Here is a 23,990-nt window from a genome sequence, read left to right as displayed (position 1 = left end):
GAGCAGTCTGGCCATGTGGCCGTTAGGTGAGCCTGTCAGGCTGGTCTTCTGCTGCTTGAAGACTGGTGGGCGCGTCCCCACAGTAAGAACTGATGAAGGCATTGTCAGCCCTGCCCGGCAGGGACAGCCTGTGGCGGGGAAGAGGCAACCCTGAACCCCAGTCTCCTCCTTGATGGCAGACATGGTGGGCTCCCTCGCGTGCAGTGCTCTGAGAGGAATGTACCCAGTATTTCAGTAGTTATGAAAGGCTAACCCAAGGTGCAGCAGGCCAGCCAGAAAGGATGTGTGGTTAAGCTTCGTCAAGCTATTTGAAGCCATTTATGAGTAAAAATACCTCACCCAGTGACTCCTACAAATCCAATTTTCCAGTTTAAAAAAAAAGAAGGCAATGAATGTATTTTTCCATTTGTGCTAGAGATTAGTATCCCTTTATTTAAATGCAAATTATTTTAAGAGCTAGGAGAACCTATAAAATTTTAAATATTCCACACCAGGGGCTTACACTAAGAGTCTTTGTCAAATAAAATGAATTCTCCCAGATCGGCTTTGAGCTACTTTCTTTGCCTCTAAGCACAGCCTCTCTTAGAGGAAGGAAACAGTAAAGTTCTCACAGAGAGAGAAAACGTTTACCACTCAGTAAAACTCCCGAGCCTTGCTGTGTGAGAGCTTTAATTTAGCTCGGCTCACTCCTCCATGAGTTAATTTACAGTGCCAATAAAAGGAGATTATTTTTGGACTGCGAATCTGCCTGGCACATTCTTTGAACTTAATAGAGCTAAATAAAGCCTTCAAACTCCTGTGATTTTTGGAGAAGGTCACCCACGAGCGATAGCCCTGTGATAGTTCTTATGAACACAGCAGACCATATGCGAAAGAACATTCTCTGATCTGGGGAGATGGGGATGGCGTGCACGAATAGACCCACTTTCTAGACATACGCTGACTGGAGAAGACAGAGAAGATGAGCCAGTGGCCACAGGGCTCCTGTGCACGCACACGTGCACCTGTCCGGAGGCCACAGGAGGAACCGGGCAGCTCAGGACCGAGACAGGCAGAACGGAGGTCACTGTGCCTTAGCATTGGCTGGAAGGTGGAGCTGAATTCCTCTGGGCAAATCATTAGCCTCTTTTAACCTCAGTTGCTTTATTATAAAATGGGAACCACGATCTCCCTTGGAGGCTTAGAATATTGTGTGCACAAGAGTTTATTAACTCATAATCACCCTGGAAATATACTATGTTAGTTCCAATTATTTTCCTTCCCAGCATGGACCTTTGCAATGTTCTTCTGATGATGCATGTAAGTTAAGCACATCATAGAAAGTTAGGGAATCCAGAAAGGAAGGAAAGGAAAACATCCATCTTGCATCTCTCGGAGGTGAACACTCTTTAACATCTTAATTTCTCTCCATCCAGTCTTTTTGCTGGATGTTTCTTACACAGTTAAGATCATCCCATAGGTGCCTCTGGGACCCTTCGTACACACACCTCTGGGTTCTGTGGTGTTGTTAACAAGCCTTCATAGACACAACCTCCAGCACTGCACCATTGTCGTCCTCATCTGCGTGGGCGCTGTCCTGGAGACCCTCCTCTTGTCGCGGTGCCAATGTGATGTGAGCGGTTTACGTGCACTTGTTTCTCATGATCTATAGATGTTTGTGCACTGCGGCAAATACGGCCAACATCCACAAACACTGCAGAATGGTGTTCATCTGTAAGCCTTGCTCCTCTGAGAGAAGCCCCAGGCCCATTTACACTAACTTGACTGGCAGGAAGGTGACCATAGCGCTGTCATGACCCTGTGCTCCGGGGACAGTGAGAGCTACAAAGGACGTGTACCTATCTGTTTCTTGAGGGAAACCTCTCATCATTATATAACCACCTGAAAAAAGACATGTAAAAAACGTTTGACGACTGGAAAAAAAGAATCTCTTTGTTTTTCTGTTCCCAAGGCACGAAATCACTTAAAGATGGGTCGATGCCTCCGTGCCACGCAGAGGCTCCTTCCGAGCGCACATAGGCACCGTTCAGGGCTGGGGGGCTGTTGCAGAATCAATCACAGTGGCGACCTTTTGCTGATTAAAATCCACTCTCCTTTCCTGACGGGCCAGCCTCTTGAAGCGTGGAGAGGAATAACACCACATTATTTCTTTAGCTTTCAGAAGTCGGTCTTGTGTTTTCGTTCTCATCAATGGGACACATTCAGAGCAGAGCTGGAGCAAAGTTGCTGCAGACTCCACTTGGCCAGGGAGCCTGAGTGCCTGCTGCCGACGGTGGCATCTTTCTCCTAGAAGCTCTGCTGGCCCCAGCCTCCACCCACCCAGCTGAGTTGAAGTGAGAGGGTTGGAGACGTGAGAACCCCCGGAAGACGGGGTGGGCGAGGAAGGGCCGTGGGAGAAGGGGCCCCTGGCTGCGATCCTCCCCTCGGCGAGGCCAGGCCGCAGGGACCGTCATTATCCTGTGTGCGGTGTTGATGGTCTGTAATCCCATGTCAGGGTAATTGACGGTGAAGTCTGCACTTTTACAGCTAATGATAAATAGGTCTTTTAAAGGTTGTAATTTCTTGTTTAACCAATGCCAGTTGCAAATACTTTGTGCTGAGAAATAATTCTTCTCTGCCAAATAAAACACAGTGGAAGTCTGTGGTGTGCTTTTCAGCTCATTGTTAGTCGCAGCTTGCCTGACAGGGCACTTTCTATGCGGGAGATAAATGCCCAGGCCTTGGCTGCCAACTTCAGGGCAGAAAGGACTTTTCTTGTGGAAAAGACATTTTTGTTTCTCCAGCAAACATTAATGAAGTTTTTCTTTCTTCTTCTTCTTTTTTTCTTTTTTTATTCTTTTACAAACCCCCTTCAGAGGAGTAAATGTTTGGTTCCTTGCAATGAGTAGGGCCTTTGGGTTTTTAAATGCCTCTCCCTTCTTCCACTGTTCCACTCAGGAGTCTGAGGTGCACACAGCCCTCCAGACGCACAGGGGAAGGAGGCTCCTGCCGGTTCCCAGATAACGCCGTGGGCAGCAGCAGTAGGGCAGGTTCCCCGAGGACCTGCCCGCTTCAACACCGAGGGGCAGTTGGTAGCAAAAGGAGCCTGGAGAACAAAGAGGCAAGCACAGGGGTCTGTGGGCCGCAAAGAGACAGGATTCCAGATCTAAACTGATCTACTACCTTCGAAATGAAGCAAAGCTCATAAAGATACACTGAGAAGTGCAAATGGATGAACTTCTAGGGTTTTCATGTGTACCTACATAAAATCATATATGTAACTATATATCATAGATACAATCATATGTATAATCATTTAAGTGTCAGCAACTTTTAAATATCATTTGCTCAATTTTTTTAAACAAATGAATTGCCATATCTGATTTATGCCTTTTGAAAATTTTTGTTTTGTGAATCAGATTGTTTAAAGTGGGGCTCTCCAGGAGCCCACGAAGCCTGCTATTTCTAGGTGAAGTGTGGAGACGGGGGCACTCCCCACCAGTCCAGACTCCTTGGTGAGCTGTGCTATTACAGTTGCCTTCTAGAGGATGCACGAACCTTTAGGATACATACTTGGAGCGTTTGGAAAGTCCTTCAGATATTCCCCTTTCTTTTAAAAATTACATGACATCATGTCTTGAATTCATACTTTGCTTCTCTGGCTAGTGGATGCATGCATACTTCATAGATTGAAAGAAAGACAACCCAGAGAGTTAACCACAGACCCAGATAGGGGAGAACATGGAAGATGGGCAGAGACTTTATGGTAGAAGTTTAACAACCAGAGAGGCTTGTGTGTCCCGACCGTTAAAAGTAGCACGACAGGTCAGCTGTTGGTACTGACGTTCTGAATCTGCAAAACCTTGGTGTTTTCTCATGCCCCGCCAAAATCCAGCGCCACGCACCACTGGGTCTACGAAAGGCAAGCTCTTGTGGCCACCTTCCTGCTGAAACCCTTCCCTGCTTCCTGCACTAGAGCGTGAAGTCCCAAGGCCTTGGCGAGAGTCAGAGCCCTGGTCACCTGGCTCCGTGTGCCCTGCCACAGCAGTGTGGTTCCTGTCTCCAAGACTCAGGTGCTCAGCAGGGGCAGCACTGGAGCCTCACGACCACACTGCTGACCAGCACCACATCCTCACAGGTCTACTAAAATGGGACAATGACACCCTTCTTAGGGCTGTTGTAAGGAAGACATGAGTAAAACCCACTCGAGTGAGCAACCCCACCTCCAGCATCCCGCTCCTCCCATCACAAATAGTCTTTTCCCACTTTCCTCAAAATCTAGTGCAATCAGTTGTCCTGCCCTGGACCCCTTTCTTCATCTCTAAGGCGCAGTTGATCCCTCCTTTACGCCACAGCTTAAAGTAACCCCTCTTTACTTAACTCATGTTTGGAAGTTACTTGCTATGTATTTGTTTACTAACCTTGGAGCTCTTTGTGGGAGTGAGGCCTATTGACCTTTCACACTTACCCGCCAGTCATTGTTCAATAAGCCTGAGTCACCCACACAGAGAGAAAACACAAGGCAAAAGGTCTAAATCGTGATTCATCATGGCAACTGAATTTAAATTTCATGGCTTAATTAATTCAATTTACTTTGCAGGCATCTGATTATTTCTCTACTCATGAAAAATGCTTTGCTCGTTTTGTTCAAGAATTGTAACGTCTGAGGCGATAGCTTTTCCATCCTAAAACTAGTAAGTGGAGGAGCTGTTGGAAGTGGATCTGTCAACCTCCTCCCTACAGAGTTGGTGGTGCTGGGTGTGGCGATAGGGAGCGGGTCTGCATTTCTGCCATCAAATGTAATTTCCCAAACGGAATGACTACGGAGAGGACCACTCAACGTGGCTTCTGAAGGTGGGGATGACCTGTTCCTGAGGTCGAAGCTTTGGCGCATGTTCACATAAGAAGGTCCCACGTTTTGATTGGTTTCTTTGTGTTTTTCATTGTCTTGTCACGTGAGCGCTCTCTGAAGAGTAAATGCTCAAAGTCTTAATTTTAATTTTATAGTACCTGAGATGAAGACAGTATAATATGGCTCTCCCATAAATGGCAAGAGCAGAGTGTCTCCAACAACTAGGGATTCCAGAAAGCTGAGGTGTGGCCGATGGGTGATTTACGATGCCGAGTAACGGATGGGTACTAGATCTGTGCGATGACCTCCTTCCCATTGGCCTTGTGCATAATCAGACTTATGTTCCCCCGATTCAGAGGGGTCTGTGACTGTTGCATCAGGGGAAGAGCAGAAATATATTGCAGGCTGGAACCTCAATTCTCAAAGACAAGCCAGATGTACAGATTTTGAAAGTCATCCGATCACAACCCAATCATATCAAGAAGTGGGTCCATTTATGTATTTCAATTTCTGGGCTAAAACTATACCTAATACTTTCTTAAATTCTTACCTTCTTCTTAAATATTCTTCAATTTCTTAATAACTGTTAGGAATGAAGTTTTATAAGCTCTGAACTCTTTCAGGATCATTGGTTCCTTGAATGCCAAAGAGAGCAAAGCATCTCAGAACTTGGGTTCACTGGCTGAGAGCTAGAAATCCCTGGCCAAGTGCTCAGGACAGAGATAGCAGAAACCACCCAGGGTGCTAATATGAAATAGATTGTGCAGAGTGCTCAGCAGTGGTTCTTAGCAACAGAAGGCACTCAATAATTGTTTATAACTCAGAAATTATTATTAGCATAATAATAATAATTACATAATTATTATTATTCAGAAATTAGGATTTCCTGAGAAATCATCCTGACCCAACATCACCTTAGATCCTGGGAAGTATAAAGGAAATCATGAGCTTCAGTCTCTGCTTTTGGAGTTTATATGAATAACGTCTGTTGCAGATGCATAGTGATGTTGAGAGAGTGATCCTGTTTGAACCTCACGAAAATCCTCTAAGACACTTAGGACTTCTCTTTTCTTTTTCACTTGTTAGTTAGGAATCTGGAGGTCAGGAAGGATGAATTTGCTGGAGGAAGATGAGTGATAGGGCTGGCTCTCAGGATAGTGGCTAGTTGAGACTAAAATACACAGACAAGACAACAATATGAAAAATACAACAATGTGCCAAATTGTGTGAATCGGGCTCAGAGTTAAGAAAAGAGAATAATTAATGTCCCTTGGCTGACTAACTGGGGGAAAGGATACAACACTTTTGATTAAAAGAAATAATGAGTTCACTATTTTTTAAATCAGAAAATATTACTAAGCACTGGTTTTTCTCTGCACATTACATTAGGTAAATGTGACTTTGCTTAGTTTTGCCAAAGTATATTAAATTATTAGTTGTTTGGTAAAAATCGTATCAAGTGCTCTTTTGTTGTACCATAAAGATATTTTGAATATAAATGAAATACCATATGTGAGATGTTTTATGATCTTGGGAAGAAAGTCATCACATAAATGCAAGCCCTCATTGCTGAGAAGTTGTGAGCCCAGTTCCATTCTCTCTCTCTGACGGAAGTCTCTCTTTTCCAACTGCACTGAAATGTAGTGGGGAACATAGATTTCTAGTTGTTTTTTCTGAAATTCAGAATTCTCCAGGCTATGGTTAACTTTTGGCTTGAGACCACCAAAAACATGCTCCAAATATTCATCATATCCATAGGTGAAGTTGGGTACACAAGATGTGATTGATTTATGGGCCATTGGTCACCGCTGTCACTGTGCAGGACTGGATGCAGACTTGCTTTCTTAGCTCTGCTGTGTGCCTAAGAGCCTTAGGAAGCAAGACATACTTTGACAAGGAAGCGACATACATCTTCCTGTCTCCTGTCCTTAGTCCCCACACATGATCACCTTGGAGAAGCTCAGCTTCATAATAGTCTTCATTGGAACAGTGAAATGGTAAGCAGATTTCCCAAGAGATCTGTGCCCTGGGTGTGTTATTCTATGCACCAGGCTTTTTCTGATCTTAGATATTAGACTTTCACACTCTGTCTGGGGAATCAGTTTTTCTTCTTGATTCTATCCTTTTGGAAGAGGCAGCAGCTTGGAATCTAACAGCCTACGTTCTGTTGTTACTGGATGCTTTGTGCCATTATTTTTCCAACCCTGACAAGAAACTGCTTTTCTAGAGGGACCCCTAAAACTTACATAGTGGCTCTGGTCTGGACTTTGAAACTCTGCACAAATGGTTTTAAAGGTGCATATGTGACTTGGGTTCTAGTGGGAGAGTCTCAATGTTTCAACTCAGAGTTTAATGGTGGAATCGCCTTAGCGATTCATCTTCACTGTACACCATTGCTTTCCCCCATTTCCTTTTCTTTCCATGTTTGCATTGTGCAGTGATTTAAGATCCCATCAATGCAGTGCTGGGTTGTGCCAACCAGCACGACTCGGCAATTGACTTCCTTTGGAACCTTGTGTACTGTGCTTGGTTTATTTAAAATTTAAACATCTGAAATATCTATTTAAGTTTTCTTTTGTTTATGACCAAGTTCAGCTGGCAGTGATATATGAGCCATTGTCTGGGAACTCCCACCAGAAACTCATATGTCAAAGTGAGTTACCAGATACAGTTAGTACCGGACTAGGTAATGACGATAGGTCTCAACAGTTTTAGTGGGCTATGCAAGAGCCCCAAAAGTAAGTCTTTCTCAGTGCAATAGGTTGGACCTTTTCACTCTGGGAAATTGGATCTTAGTTCTCATGTTTATAGGACTGTTGTTCCTAGTTTAACTGAGGAATCTCTGAGTTAAGTCACATACACGCATACACACTTTTCAAGAAATTATGTTCCTCAACTTTAAACATTAGATTATTTTAAAACTTCATAGCCTTACAAAATAGTTTTCATCTTTACTTTCTTCTTAAATGTTTGAACAACTTCAAAGCCTCACCATTTTCTTTAAAATTATCTAAAAGGAAATAAGCATCCATGCAATGTTGAAATAACTCTGATATCTGCAAAAATTATTGCTAATCTTGTTTAAACATCAAAGACATTGAAAATCTGACTAAAGAAATTATAAAATGCAATTACACAGTATCTAAATTAATCCATTGTTAAATTCAGATTCCAAACTTGGAGATATTTCTAAATGAATACATTATTCTTTACTGTATACCTCATTGAGGGCACAGATTTATTTATTGGTCAGAAACTTAAAAAAGAAATGTGTAGTTTAACACTGGAAAATTAATAAAAACAATCTAATACTGTGCCTCTCTGAATAGCAATAGAAATAGAAATTCAGATTGGCAAAGTTAGATTCTTAGGATTACGCATTTTCAGGTCAGACATGGTGAGAACTCAGGTTGTCTCACTTCAGTCACTGGACAATCCCCTTCTCCTGCCCATCATATGAAGTTGTCTTTTTCATAAATTTCTATGATTTTTTTTTTTTTTACCAATATTAGATTTGTGATTATATGGAGAAAGTTATAAAATTCTACTGTGCAAATCTGGTTTGGGGCTATGGCTAATTAAACTTTGACATAAAAAATTAGGTCTCTTCACGCAAGAAGTTAACTACAGCTACCACTTGGTGGCCACTTAGGAGAAATGGCCTGCAAAGTTCAGTGCCACTTGGCCTCGGGAAGACCCAGTACTGGTGCTCAAGGTAGACCTCCACAGGGAAGGAAACTGTGATCATATTTCTAGTCAAGGAAATTTCCCCTCCAACTAACAGGAATATGGTACAGGGAGCAGTTTAATGATGTTACCAAGGGACAGGTGCAACTACAAGACCCAGTACAGAAACACCACCACCACCATCAACAAATGAGCAGAAAGAAGCCCGGCCGGGGTCTGGAGAACACAGCTGACGAACAGGAAACCAGGAGAATCCTGCGAATTTCTCTTGACTGGATAGGAAAATTAAAATGTAGCTTGGCATGTCCTCATTTTTGCCTAAGTCAGTTACTATACATATGTGTGTGCATGTGCACGCACATGCACACACACAGCGTTTACATGACCTAGGGTAATAGATACATTTACAGAATCTGGTTTTCTAAAAATGCCTTCTTCTATCAAATCACCTAGTCAGTGAATCCCTTGAGCTCATAAAATCTTCAAGTTTTTTCCTAACATATTTTATTTTAAAAGTGCTCACTTCTGAGTGAGTTAAATTGTTAAGCCCTGTGTCATTTTAAACAGAGGGACAGAGAAGAAATAAGAAAGCTGGCAAATCCTCCTAGCAACTCGGAGGACTGAGGCAGGAGGATCACAAGGTCACAAGTTCCAGCTTCAGCAGCTTAGTGAGACCCTGCTCAAAATGAAAAATAAGAAGGACTGAGACGTGGCTCAGTGGTTAAGCACTCCTGGGTTCAGTCCCTGGTACCAAAAGGAAAAAAAAATGAAGAAGAAGAAAGCAAATTGGCAAATCAAAGTTTCATTGGTGGTTGGGTTATGCTTCATAATGGACTCAAACATGGCCTGTCCTTGTCATGGTTCAACAGATTACTATCAAAGTCCTTAAAACAATTTAAAAGTTGGAAAACTATAAAAATAGGGGAAACCTGAAGAAAGGCCCAAGGACATGGGAGGAAGAACTCTGTGCAGTGGAGACAGAAGCCAAGCGGGGGGTGGCAGGTGGCGACTGAAGGCCGTCCTTCCTGTCCTCAGCTGTCCCCCTTTGCAAATTATCATTCTCTTTTTACTCAACAGCACTTTTTATTAGTCTCTCCTCCATCCTGGCTTCTTCCTGTTGTGAGCTGAGCGGTACAAACTCCTTTGCCAGCTCTTGGAGGATGGGGATTTGGAAGCGGTGGTCATGACATGAGTCACAGTGACACATCGATTACTCATGGGTTTCCACGCCAGGCAGACAGAATCACCTATTAACAAGGACTTCTTTAGGGCTGTTCGACAACAGGGGGCATGATTCAGTGGAATAAGATGATTCCACATGGATTTTTGAATATTTTGCCCAAATGTAACTTTTTTTTTTTCTCATATGACCTTAATACATCAATTTCCTTACTAGTGAAAACAGTCACATATCCCTGGAGAAGAAATCACTGTATAATCAAGGTTTGGGTGTGGCTGACGGGCAGCAACGCTCCTGTATGTTGGAGAGTGAATGAGCCAGGCTCTGGCCCGAGCTCTTTCGCCAGTGGAAGGGAACAGAAAACACCAGACTGGAAATGACTAACTAGAAGAAAATATCACCGAAAACTAAACATATGTATTTTAGAACATTGATACAACTGTACCAGGTCACGTCTTTTGAGACTTCCTCTGTCTCTTTACTGGGAGCAAAAGGGCCAAAAACGTCATGTTCATCCTCGTTATGAGAGTCAGACATTTATCGAGTGCTACTGGGAGGTATAGGACTCTGACCCTCACTGGGCTCACCTGCCGTCAAGGTTTACCTTCTAACTAAGAATAATGACCGAGGACTTGTAGTCACTGATACAAAGCCATGCGTGCAGGAGATACATGGAAGGCCTGGGTGGCAGCTTACCCCGAGGGACTTTCCCTGCCTTTCAGAGGCCACCCAGCTTTCATTGGGAAAGCTGTGTGTCAGGACCTTCATACAGAAACGGATCCTGAAAAGAGCTGTCAGTTTTGTGGCCAAGCAGGAACCGAGCAGGGCGTATGGAACAGACGTTTTCACCAAGCACAGTCTAACATTCACTTGGTAATGGTAAGAAAAGTGCCTGGAACGCGTCAGGTCCCAACGCTAGATGCTGGCACATGGCAGGTAACAAGTCAGGTGCCCGCCTCAGGAAGCTGCTCTCGCCTGGCACCGAGGCAACCGGCGCAGAAAATTAGATTGTTGTAAGTTGGTCAAGATGCTGGGTGGAGCGCCCTGAGCGGCCTGTCGATCAGAGAGGCTTCCTGCCAAGAGTGGGCGAGAAAGTTGAGGCTCAGAGATGCCGCAGTCGAGGCAGAGTGGTGGGCAAGGACAGGGCCCGCGTGTGCCGTCAGACAAAAGGAGACAAGCTCCAAGAGAGTAAAAGGAGACCAGGAGGGCGCGTCTGTCACCATCGGCTGTGCCACTAGAGTGGCTGGCGCTGAGGACCCTGCATCCACGGGCAGATACTCTCTGCCACTGCCTTTCGAGTGCTTTCGGCCTGGCGCCCGTCAGCTCCGCGCTCCCTGAGAACAGCCCGCAAGCCACGCTTCTCTGCTCAGAGCGCCTCCTGGCCGCCCAGGGAGTGCACGACGGGACCATGAGAGGCTGGGAGCGTCCAGGCTGGCTTTGGCTGTGGTGAGTGGCCTCCGCCTGGGATTAGCCTGAAGTGGCTGGTCCAGGCTGTCTTCAGCAAGGTCAGTGCCCGTGGCGAAGTCGTCGAGGACGGTGAAGGACAGAAGAGAGGCACACGGTGTTCGACTCCCTTTTACTTAGCTGACAGGGTAAACTAACTGACCCCTCGGAGCTTGGTGGGTTTCTTCTTCCTCTCGACTTTAGTTATAGGTGAACTAATTCATTTATAAAATAAAAATTCACATTAATTTCAGTCTGGAAACTTATTGCTGCAGAGTGCTTTGGCATGGAGAACTAGGTCATCCTTGCTTTCCCAGGCATGGTGATTATAACACAGTCCTCATCCTAGCTATTTATCGAAGGGTTCCTTAAAAAAACAAAAACAATAAAAACCAAAAAACAAAGCCACCACCCTCACCACCACCACCACAATTCAGAACACAATTCGGTCATCGCCTAAAACAGACAGTTATTGAAAGTTTTCTGCTGGGCGAGGTGCTGGAAGTGTGTCCATCCCAGGACCCCAGGACGCTGGGTCTGAAAGAGGTCCAGTCACAGGCCAGTCTGTAGCTCCTCCAATTAGGACACGGAGCAACAGACGTGGTCAGGCCTCCCGTTTCCCAGTCTGTGGCCCCTTCTGCAGTTGTTCCCCCAGAACCAGCACATGTGGGATGTAAAGCCAAGTGTAAACAAGTGTGTATCACTAGTTGTCACAATTTACATAATTTAAAAAACATGTGTTCTTTGTATCCTAAAGTCATTGTCATAAAACAAACCTTTACCTCCCCTCGGGATCCATGTGTCGAAGCCACGCTCTTCAATGTGATGGTCCCTGCTGGGGTGGCTTTGAGAAGCAAGGGGTTTAATGAGGCCACGAGGCAGGGTCCTCACGAAGGAATCAGGGCCTTAGGAGAAGAGAACAGGGTGCACCCCCACTCCCTCCCCCGTATCTTATGAGGATACAGCAAGGAGACAGCAGTTTGCAAGCCAGGGAGGGGGCTCTCAGCAGGGGTCAGATAGGCCAGCACCTAGATCCCAGGAGTTCCCAGCCTTCGGAACTGCTGCTTAAGTCACCAGGTTGTGGTATTTGGTTATGGCAGCCTGAGCTGACAGCAACCCATTTTATAGACAGGACAACTGAAACCCATAGATGTTACAGAGTGGTACTTTCCTCCAAAGTTTTCAAGCCATAAGTAATTATTTACACTTTAGCTTTTCTTGTTCTTTCTAGGGGATTTTAATTTTTTTAAACCTAAACAATTCTAAAATGTCATACACGAATCACATCTTGCATTAATCACATCAGCATGTTTCTGCCTTCATGTTGTTTTGGTGTCCAAGACCAGAGCAACAACTGAGAGGGACTTTAATCCCCTCTCCAGACTCATTTGCTTACGCAGTCTTCCAGAATCACCCCGGGTTCTCTCTCATTGTGATGAAAGGCTAATTCTGTTTCCTGAGGTTTCTTGTCTATGGGCTTCTTGTCCTTTTAATTGAACATAAATACGATGAAGAACTGCAAGTCCTGCTTCTGTCCTCAAGAGTTCAAATACCTTGTCTGAGCAGAGGCGCCCTCTCTGCTCCTGACTCCTGTCCCGCCGAGAGCTGAGCTTACCCAGTGCTTGTGTGTATCTCCTTCGGTGCTGCCGCTCCCAGGAGTGGTCCCCAGATTTACAAAAGAGCATTAAAATCATGACAAAAAAGGGAGTCATTTAAAAATGACACGTGGTAGCTGCTTCCCTTGAAGATGCCAGCTTCTATTGGTATGTCATGGTCAATGTTGTGTCTTTTACAAAGTGACAACAGTCTTAACTACCGAGGAGAAATGTCACCAGAAGGAGGCCAGCAGTGTGCACCTCTCCCAGAGCTCTGTGATCCTAACCAAACGCCAGCACTTCCGAGGGGACCACGCACCTGCCATCTTGTAAGTTTAGGAAGATGATTAAGTCTCGGAATTCACTCTTTGTCCCCGAATTTTGCCTTCCTTGGTTTCTTTTTTATCTTTTGGAATTTCCAAAATAAAAATCTTTTGGAATGTCCAAAAGTGCTCAGATGTTTTTTTTAAAAAAAGTCATTGAATAAACATTGAGTAATATGACCCAATTTTTGTGTTTTTAGACATGTGGCAACCAAATTAGTTAATCTAAGGCAAATGGGCTGGGAAATAATTGAATTCTCATGGCCTGCCTTTAGCCGCTGGCCACCTTCTTCCTTCCCCAAACCTGATTCTGGTGTGGTTACTCGCTCAAGGTATCAATTCCTTGCCTGAGTCCTAGGATCTGCCTGCTTTCTGAATATTTCTTTTAAAAATCTGAATTTAGAAAGAAACATTGACTTGGTAGAAAGCCAGGACTTGACTAAGCAGAGGAGCGTCCACGTGGAGCTTTGGGGACAAGCATCTACGTGTGACTTCCCGAGTTTCGGTCACCCACCATGCCCTGCGCCTGCTGACGTGTAGAGCTTTTGTTCATCTTCCAGCTCCCTGGTTCTCAACTGTGCTCTCCGTCAACGCCAGTGGTGCCACGTCGACGTATCTGAATGACTTTCTCCTTTTCTCTCCAGTCATTTCATGGTAGGAGAGCTAAGTGTCAGCAGTGAGCCAAGAAAAATGGAAGAGCATCTACAGCTTTGGCAAGTCCATTTCCCAGCAGAAACTGCAGCAGCTGTGGTAGCAGTAAGATCCTCACTTAGAAATGGCTGCTCTGTGCATGACTCTGTGGCTACCATGTGTTCCTTAAGTCCTCCAAGGACCCCGAGAAGTGAGTGGTCTCACTCTCAATTTGTTGTTGTGAAAACCAAGGCTCAGAGAAGTGAAGTGTCTCATCCAAGGCCACACAGACAGCAAGGGGCAGGGGCTGTAGGATGCAGGTCGCCCCTGTCACTAAGCTGGTTTGCTGTCTATTCTGCCACACCGTGTGCCCTCTCTGGTGATTCTTAGTCCATTCTGATAAAGTGTCGTATTTCTACTTTTTTTTTTTTTTTTTTTGTATTCTGCATCAAATTGAGAACCACTGAGTCGTTTGTCCACAGAGAAATTGGGAGCAGCTTCCATGTCTGAAGCTAGACTTCTATGCCTTTATCACAGAGATGCTGTCCTGTCCAATAACTCAGCTCCTGTCACAAGGACACTCTTGTCTGGCTCCAGCACTTGTGGTTCTTAGCTTGTACTTACTGGGCACTGACAAGAGCTTCAGGTAAGGACAGACTCAACCTTGTCCTCTGGGGTCTTAGATGAACCTCGACTCTCAATCACATGGAAGTGGCAGTGTGAGGTTTGCCAGCACGGCCCCAGGAGAAGCCGGAGTTCTGCTGTGGGTGGCCATGTGCAGGGTGGCCTGCTCCGGTGGGGCATCCCGGGGTTCTGGCGGGAATCCGTAAGGACAAATCCTGAGGGATTGAAGCGGGTAAAGCAGTGTGGACCGTGTTCGTTCTTCTGGCCTGTAGAAGGGTATTAATCTACAGAGGTGGAAGGACGTATATGAGAGGAAGTCCAGGGCAGTACAGGTCACGGCCGGGCCTCGTAGTCCTCAGGGTTTTCTGCTTCCCAGGGAAGTTGAGCATGACCAGGAGCTAACCCTGAGCTCGGTCACAGAGACGTGGTGACTCTGCAGCTGTGAGCTCATCTGTGTGGTCAAAACCATTCAAAACGACGTTTTTTCATACCCTTTAAAGCATTTTGTTCTCCGAAGGACGTCTGTCATCCCCCTGATGACACTTGAGGTGTTTGAATGTGGCTTTCTGGTCCTTAGTGACGGTGATGGCCGGCTGAGACCCGTCTATGCCAGGTGGACTGTAAAGGGAAACACGCTGGTCGAATGCCGCGTGCAAAGTTCAGGACCTGGCGCTCTGACATGACAGTGCACCCTGTGGTGGACGGCGGGTGTCCAGCTGGGTATTCACACTGGCAGAGGCCTGGCACTCTGGGCAGGGCTGCTGGGATGCTGTGGCCCAGGACCCCTGGCACCTCTGCTGTGGGGAAAGCATGACGTGCTGCTGAACCCGACTCTGGCTGTGATGTGCTCAGCACCACGTGGACTGCAGTCGTCTTCCGGGAAGGTGACCCGGTGCCATTCATCAGGGCCTATGTTAAAGGACGCTGTCACGACTTCAGCTGAAGCTCAGTGCAACCAAAAAACGCAAGTGAGTGCCGCAGGCGTGCTTCGCTGCTGTTCACAGGCCTTGCAACGAAAGCCAAACGGTTTTTAGTGGCTTTTGCAATTATACTTCCTTTCAATTTTCCAAAGGTTATGGGGCCTGAACCACACAAATCCCATTAAAGTAAGTAGCTGTTGTGCAATGTAAGTTCCTTTGAGAACATTCTTCGATGCCCATAAAATGATCAGCGGGCTGCACTTTAGATCCGCTCGCCTGCCATGTCTTCACCAAAAGGCGGGTGAGGAGCTTTGATGTGGTGCTTGGTTTCTGCTACTGAAGCTGGAGTTTTATCTTCTTGCATCAGATTTCTTCCCAAATTGATGTGACTCAGGCATAGGAAACACATTTTTATTCCGATTTGATCTTATTTCTGAAATATATTCTTATTGTACCTTTAAATTATGTCAGGCTGACCACTGATTTGGGATCTCCAGGGCTCCTCCCACAGGACACAGAGCAGAGTTAACGGAAGCCCGCGCGGGAGAGCAAGGCCTCAGTGCGGAGGGCTCATCTCATGCTGCCTGGTCCCCGCGGTGTGACCAGGTGTCAGTGGTGCCTTCTCCACCCTCCCTCCTGGGCCACTTCAGGAGCCACAAGAGGAGTCCAGAATGAGCCTTGTGCAGGAGCCCTACCTGGGCCACCGTGCCCTTCCGGCCCATCTGAGGGCACATGAGGACTCTACCTTGGGCTTACGACCTTCTTTCCTAGAGAAGGGCCTCACGTGTGTGCTGTTCCGAGGAGACACCATTCTCCCCAACATCTCTTTCTTGAGTGTTCCTTTTTGTTTAAATGATTCATTTATTCTGTAATTTGTTTTTCACATCAGGGATGAAAGTGAAGGACTCATTCCTGCATCTAGACAGGAACAGGATCGCAAAGCTTCCCATCTCTAAAGCTGATATCCAACCTACTTGAAGAAGGAACACTGTAGAAAGTTTATTTTCCCTCTGTAGTTCAAGTCCTATGGACACAAAGACAATACCAGCCTAGTTATTTTCTTTGCATTATTAAAAAGAATAATCAGAATTCAGGAATTATTCAACCTTTTAAGATTTTGGATGAATGACTAAGATTCTAATATTTTGAGCCAGTTCTACACCACAATACCACTCTAACTTTTCCAACTCTGTCATTTGATTTGTCAAGGGACCCTATCTCTTTTCTATAGGAATACCTGAATGCATTAAGGTGACAGGACATTTACATAGAAAGAATTGACTTTAAAAAGTATTAGGTGAGATACTAATGTATGGCCTTATGTACATGAACATAATATATGCATATATACATATATATTATAGGAATTTGGAGACAGGAGATGTCAATATGAACTGCAGCTATCCACAAAGTCTTACAGAGCAGGAAAGATTTGAAATGTGTCCCAGGAAACAGATTTTGGACCATATCTAAAAATGAAGACGTGCAAATGTATTCATGGTGAAAAAGTGGACGGGAGGGGTGCACACCTGTGCTACATGGGCCCTGCACATGCAGGGGAGGCTCTTGGGAAAAACTGCAAGAACACCTGGATTGAAATGACTGTTCTAGCTGTTCTCTGTGTAACGGCTATTGTGGTAGGAATGACGTGATACACGTCAATCTTCTTTCCTAGATATAATTAGTATGGAAAGATCTGCCTGGGTAGCAGCTTCTATTTATATTCTGGATGCTTTTTTGTTTCTTGCTTACACAGCCTGTGTATTGTAATTTGCTCTCAAGAGTAGAATGGAAGTAATTTTGTGAGGCCCTAAGCAACTTAGTGAGACCCTGTCTCAAAAGAAAAAATTAAAAAGACTTGGGATGTGGCTCAGTGGTAGAGTCCCTGGGTTCAGTCTCCAGGACTGGGGGATAGGGAGGGGAAGAGCGACAATATCTGCGTATTTGCAACTGAGGCCAAAAAATCATAAAATCTGGAAGTACTTTGGATTTGAAACATTCGACTTTGATCAAAACTCATTCATAATTCGTGGCTAATCTGTAACTTGGTGCATCCTAACACTCTAGAGTACCAAAAAATGAGATGCCTCTAGTGTCTGATGGGAGGTCACTATCCCTGGACAGCATGGTTCACAAGAACGATGGTCCTCCTGCCATGATGCAAGGACATGGCTGGCTCCCGAGCCCCAGCCAGGGCCAGGAACCGGAAATGTGTCCAGCACAGGTCCTTCCGGTGCCCTACACTTGTAGACTCCTGCAGTGCCTCTCTGTCCCCTCAGGCTGAGGCGGATGCGGAGCTGCATCCTGCTGTCCTGTGCTCAGGACGGGATCGGCCTAGATCTGTGAGCCGAGCGGGCGAGCGAGCGAGGGGCTGCGGCTCAAGCTGTCCCTGCCCGCCGGCTCTTCCTGTTCTACCTCCACTTAGCAGGACATTTGCCAGATCCAGGCTCCCGGGACCCCTGTTATTTGCATGTCTTTTCTCACCTTCCACATGATCTGGACTGATGTTTTCATTTGTTAAAAACAACAAGAACGTTCACTGGGAAACTTCTGCTGGCATGGTTTCAAGTCATCACAGCTATTTATTCCCTGTCATAAACTGTAATTCTCCGTTTCCCTTACTCCCACGTCAGGGGAGTTGGTGGTTTATGGTGGACAGTCAGTGGAATTTGAAAGAACAGTGGAAGATTTCAAAAGAACTACTGGGAGATTACATAGCAGGTTGTAGCACTAAGAACGAGACATAAATTATTCTTGCTCTTGATTGTAGTTTGGCAACACAAGAAGCAGCTCAGGAAGACTTAGGAAGCAGCAAAAAAGATTTAGAATTTGAGATTCTACCTGAGAAATAATTTTGAGGGAAGAAAAGAAATCATGGTATTGACTTAATAAAATATTTCCCTTATATGATTAAAAATAATAGCTTAGCATATAATTGGTGTTAATGAGAGAAAAATATGGAAGCCAAGGATATTTTATAGATTCCTGTTTATTGGGAGCAGGTACCAGTACTTTTCAAGTTCTGGAAGACCCAATGAGATTTGAAGTCCAAGACATGTTGAACTGTGGACAGAAGGATCTGTGAAAAGGAAATGTAGACACATGCTCCCAAACATGTAGATAAGCAGAAGACAAATGTAAGGCAACTGCTAAAGGTATTTGATCCTCTGTAGCTGAATTCTAGGGTTGATATTATTATAAACTAATTTTACTAATAGCTAAATAGAGGGATAAATAATAGTGGGATGATCAGCGATGTTGGTTGGGGTACGCTAGGCCTGCACAGACTCCAGAAATTGGGATTAAATGAGTTTCATTCTCAGATGTGGCTGATCTGATATTCTCACTGAGTGGCAGAGATGCCCTCAAGGGTGGGCTCCTGGGGGAGGTTCCCCAAATGTGAAATCCCAGAGGGGATCAACTGGGCACACCCACAAAGCACAGAGGATGGGGTCAGAGCATTTGCTGCAGGAATCTGGGTGAGATCACACAAAACTGTACAAAACAGTTTCCTAAGGACAAGAGAAATTTCACATTTTCCCTGAAAACACATTCAACGACCACTTACATAAGTGGGTGCTTTAATTAGCTGAGGAAACGCCAGGCTCCCTCTGCTTAGAGCTCCAGGGCCTCCTGGTGCAGCAGTGACCCTCTGGGCAGAAGGACCTGGAGACCTGGCTGCCCCTGGACTTGAGCTGCACTTCGAATCCAAATGCGAATCTAGAATGTGCTCTAATTTGTAATAAGAATATTTTAGCTAGGTAGGTGTTCTGTTCTTCAGACATTAGGGTTGACGCTGGTAGTTTTGTTGAATGTGTTCTGTGGTTATAATCGCAGGCCAAGAGACTGTACACATTAGAAATAAGTGGCCGAGAGCTACTTTCTATTGCTCATGGAACATGTGGCCAGGTTCTCTTTGCTCCCATCCTCTCTCAAACTCCTTGTGATTCTCTTTGGGCTGAGCCTTTCAGGGGAGAAGGTACTAGAGGGTACTTCAGGGGAGAAGGAAATAGAGGATCAGTCTCTCAGCCGAGCCTCAGACCTGGACCTGGGCAGTGGCACTGTGGGTCTCTGGGAGCCGTGCAGGCCCTGTGGCAGTTTGGGTCTTGGCTGTTGTTTGAGGGTGGTGTTAGCACAGCTGGGATTCCGCTCTGTTTCACAATCTGTCACTCCTCTTTGGGGCTTGGTGGGGTGTCAAGAGGGGCACACTGCTCTCTGACTGACATGCACAGGCTGTGTGATTAGCCTTTGGGAGAACTGAGAGCAGAGCTCCTGGCAGGGGGACACTTGGGACTGTGATTCTCCAAAGGTCCCTAAAGTCCCAGGGCCCTAAGACTCAAGTTGCAGTGAAACTGGTTCAGGGATCTTGGAACCTTGTTCCTCATTTTCGGGTTCTCCCAGGGTGAGTCCCAGGCTAATGTTGGCTTGGGTTGGTGGTGCTGGGCCCTGGCCCAGATGGAGAATCAAGTCCCTGAAGCCAGCCCTGGCAAAGCACAGAACCCTGGGTGAATGCTCCTAGGACTTAGCTCCTGTTTTACAAAGAGTGCACCGTGGAGCAGAAGTCCCCCTAGTTGGTGTGAACAGTTTCTTCTCTGCATCTGCGTTCACTTTTGCATGTTTTAGAGAAGGAGCCAGGAGCTGCTTTGTTTACTTGGTTATGAAACTGTATCAATGAGCATAATATTGTCTAAGACATAGTAAAAGACAACTCCTCCATCTCTGGTGAAGCCCAGAGAACGTGGCCAAGAGTGAGATTGTCCGTTAGCCCTCTTGACAAGACGGGCTTTAAGGAACATGCAAGCAGAGTCTCTCCAACTGTTGATTCAGGTCTGGCCCATGCTGAGAAGCAAAAACCAAGCATCAGAACTTCTGGGAGTTCTGGGCAGATGACCTTGAGTGCCAATGCCAACGATTGCACACGGACTGGAGGACTTTGATGAGGACATGAGCAAATGTCCTCATCTCTAGATAACTTTAAAAAAAAAAAAAAAAAAAAAGTGCTGACAGACCCATAACGTGAATGTGGATCCTTATCATCAATTTCTTCTGTTCCAGATGATCAGCTGAACTCAGAGGAGAAAAAGAAGAGAAAGCAGCGGAGGAACAGGACGACCTTCAACAGCAGCCAGCTGCAGGCCTTGGAGCGTGTGTTTGAGCGGACGCACTACCCGGACGCCTTCGTGCGGGAAGACCTGGCGCGCCGCGTGAACCTCACGGAGGCCAGAGTGCAGGTAACGCCTGCCGTGGCAGATGGCACCGGGTGCCCGTAGCCACACGGCTCCTCACTGCTTGAAACCCAAGTTGCAGCTTTCAGACTGAGCCGGCCCTAACAGGGTCACAAGCGGGCAGCACGAAGACAGATGCCTGTCTCTAACTGTGGGTTTGGTATTTTTAAAAGCCAAATGGAAGGCCTTGAGGCAGGGCAGTGTGGTCTTTGCTATGGGTCCACTCCTCCCCGTGGTCACTGACCCTTCCAATTCATGTCACCTGTGCTGTCCATCTGAGCTTAGGACTCTGTACCCCCAGCTTTCCATTCGAGCATCAGGTGTCCACAGAGTCAATTCTTCCAGCCTCAGCTCTCCTCCCCAGCCTCTGGGCATAGGCAGACCTTCAGAGACTTGCTGAGTACACATGGCTGTGCACAGCGGTGTAAGTGGGCAGTGGACAGCAAGGGATTCAGAGCACATTCAGGTGGGCGGCTTTCATGTCTTCACCGTGTCCCCTGAAGTGAGCAGAGGCAGGGACACGTAGACAGGGTAAGAGGGCGCAGCGTTGTGCAAAGCATTCCTCCCGTGGCACACTGACTGTAAGCCAGACCTGGGGGACAATATGCCTGTGATTGTGTTTAGTAACAGCCACAATGACAATACAACCGCGAGCCCTTGTTGCCTGGAGGTGCTCTCTAATCACTAGTCCAGTTCCTCTTCACCCCGGTCAGTGATGTGAGCAGTATGCTTCACCTTGCAGATGGGGAAACAGAGGCACAGAGAGGCTCAAGTATTTCACACAAAGTCACGTAGCTAGAGGCGGCTGAAGAGGATCTGGACACAGATGCGGAGATCCTGAGTTCTTTCTTTTTCTACGACAGACTTGAATCCATGAGTCCCCTGACCAGATGCTTTTTCAAGGGGTGCTTTGCCGTCTCTGCCGACAGAGCTTCTTGTCCTCCGTATTGCCGGTGGCAAGCTGCCGTCCCCATCAGGAGGGCGGGCCACTCTCTCGTCTTCCTGAAGAAATAGCTGTTTGCCTATCAGTGTTCTGTCTGACTTGAGGGATTTCTTTCTATTAAGGATAACACTCTAGACAGATGGGGACTTGAGCCACCTCCAGGGTCTTGACTAGGGTAGGACTGTGTCTGTCACAAGGCACGGGACACTGCAAGAGATGCTCATTGAGTTGATGTGGAGGTGCTGGAGGTCCCTTCAGAGAGAGTGTGAGAGAGTTTCTCCAATGGGGAACAGGGACCTCACCTAAAAAGAGCTCCTTCCTAAGAGACAGAAGAAAAATGCCAATGACAAAAGAGCCAAGTTTATCTGGGCACAGTGGTATACTCCTAAAATCCCAGCAGCTCCGGAGGCTGAGGCAGGAGGATCACAAGTTTCAAAGACAGCCTCAGCAATTTAGCAAGGCACTAAGCAACTTAGCAAGACCTGTCTCAAATAATTAAAAAAAAAAAAATACCAGGGGAATGTGACTCAGCACCCCAGGGCTCAGTCCCCGCCACAAAGGGGAAGGTTTATAGAATCCAGGGGCCCCTGAGGATAGGTGAGCAGGTGTGCGTGAGGGTGTGTAGTTACTAGTAGCAGGCTTCGGGGCTCAGGCGAGGGTGACCACAGGGACACAGCTCAGTCCTGCTCTGTCCACCCCACCATCCTGTGATGAACTATGATGTTCCCTTTCCCACCTCCTCTTTCCCCAGCTGCTTATTACATAGTGCTCATAAATCCCTTCCACTTTCCCAACACTCACCTCGCAATACGGCTGACACCCCAACCTCAGCCTGCGGTGGAGTCAGGAAGAACTTTAGGCCAGTAATCCACAGTGACCTTGAAGTCCTATGTTCACTACAGTGTTCTGAATTTTAAAGAAGGAAACCTGGATAATGCAATAGGAGAAATTTAAAAAAAAAAGTGAAAATAATATTTGGGTTGGGAGACCATCTTGTCCCTATTACAGTAGGCAATTGTATATTTATATAAACATATTGCAAATTATCTGTATACATATAAATAATACATATTATCTATAGGTATAGATACATATAAAACAAAGAGGATGGAGTCAAATATGGATAGACAGGCAGATATGGCAGAGCTGTTTTCTCTTCCTCCATTCCCACCTGCCACTTACTAATAACTCCCAGGGCTGTGAACATTCCCTAAGAGGAAGACAGAACTGTTCCTCCAGGATCATTCTTCCTCCCTGAGTCCAGCACTTTCCCTGTCTGAGCTCACCCCTTCTGACTCCAGGCTTCTTCATATTTAGGGCACTTATCTTTACATGATGTGCCTTACATGGAGCTGTTTGTGGCCAGCTTCTTCCACTCGATGGTGGCGTCCCCTTGGGTGGAGGCCATATTTTGTTCATCTTTGTAAAATTCGTGGGTTTTTTTTTTTTTTCATTTTCCTTTTCCCTCCCCATTTTTTCCATCAAACACTTATTGGGCACCAATTATACCTTTGGACCTGCTTTGGTTTGCTGGGGTGAATAAAATACTGACCATTTCCTTGAGGATATTCTAGTCTGGGGCTGGGAAGACAGAGGTGCAAATCACAGTCTTGATGTTGTGAGGCGATTCCTCCTTTAAAGGAAGGTACAGGAACCAGCCATGGACCAGAGACAGGAACCATCCAGGCTCCCTGGGGAAAGGGAGGGAATGCACACTGATCAAGCACCCACTCTGGAATGGTTCTCACCATCCTGGAAGTAGGAACATTATGTCCAAGGAACAGAGAAATTAAATAATTTTCCAAGATAAATCTTGAACGTAGTGTAGCCAGTATTTTTATTCATTTCTGTTGGACCTTAAAAGTCATCTTCCTTCCATTACAAGACTTCAGATGTTAAAGTTAAATCTTGATTAACATCTGGGCTTTGGAGCTGGACAAAGGGAAGCACACTGCAGGCAGAGGGGATGTCTGCCGTGACTTCGGGTGGGTGGAAAGCAGCCAAAGTAGAGGACCAGTGCCCAAGTTAGAGTTGGACAAAGAACTAATTCCTGAACAGACTTTGGATCCATGGCAAGGAGTCGTCATTTATTCTGTCTTGGGAGGCCAGTGGATGATATCAAGCAGGGCACTGATAGGATCACATTGATATTTAAAACGATGACTCCAATAGCAATGTGAAGAGAAGAAACAGAACAACTGGGGTCCAGGAAGCCAGAGAAGGGATGTCCAGATTCCACCTTTGTGGATTCCCACTCTGGCCCCTCCTGTTGCCCGACTCTGTGGGGCAGTGATCCTGGAATACTTGGGGTGTGTGTTGCCCCCTGAGCCATGCAGCTGTCTCTCCATGTGCTGGAATCCCTTCTCCCACGCCTCACCAGCGTCTGTTTCCATAAGTGCACCTAAATTATTTATTTTGCAGTTTCTCACGCATACACATCTTCCTCTGTAGACTGGGAGCTGCTGAAGAGCAGAGAATAAGCCTTTCTCATCTCTCTTCCCAGCACTTGGTAGGGCCCGGGCACGGCAGCGCTCTGTAAAGGCTTCCTAATGAGTGAAGGGGCAGGAGCGGTGTCACTGCGTTCTGAGA

At 46.1% G+C, this 23,990-nt stretch overlaps 1 protein-coding gene across 3 annotated transcripts in view; it reads left to right on the top strand.

The window, feature by feature from the left end:
- Prrx1 (paired related homeobox 1) overlaps positions 1–23,990 on the top strand; it is a 64,566-nt gene that overhangs the window by 29,786 nt on the left and 10,790 nt on the right. For all 3 annotated transcript variants that reach the window (XM_047521299.1, XM_047521300.1, XM_047521298.1), the window contains exon 2: positions 20,289–20,464. In XM_047521299.1, coding sequence (XP_047377255.1) covers positions 20,289–20,464 — 176 coding nt within the window. The remainder of the gene's footprint in view (positions 1–20,288; positions 20,465–23,990) is intronic.

Source organism: Sciurus carolinensis, chromosome 12, assembly GCF_902686445.1.
Source record: "Sciurus carolinensis chromosome 12, mSciCar1.2, whole genome shotgun sequence".
Classification (NCBI taxonomy): Eukaryota; Metazoa; Chordata; class Mammalia; order Rodentia; family Sciuridae; genus Sciurus; species Sciurus carolinensis.
Note: the sequence above shows the minus strand (reverse complement) of the source record. Positions and strands in the feature narration are given on the sequence as shown.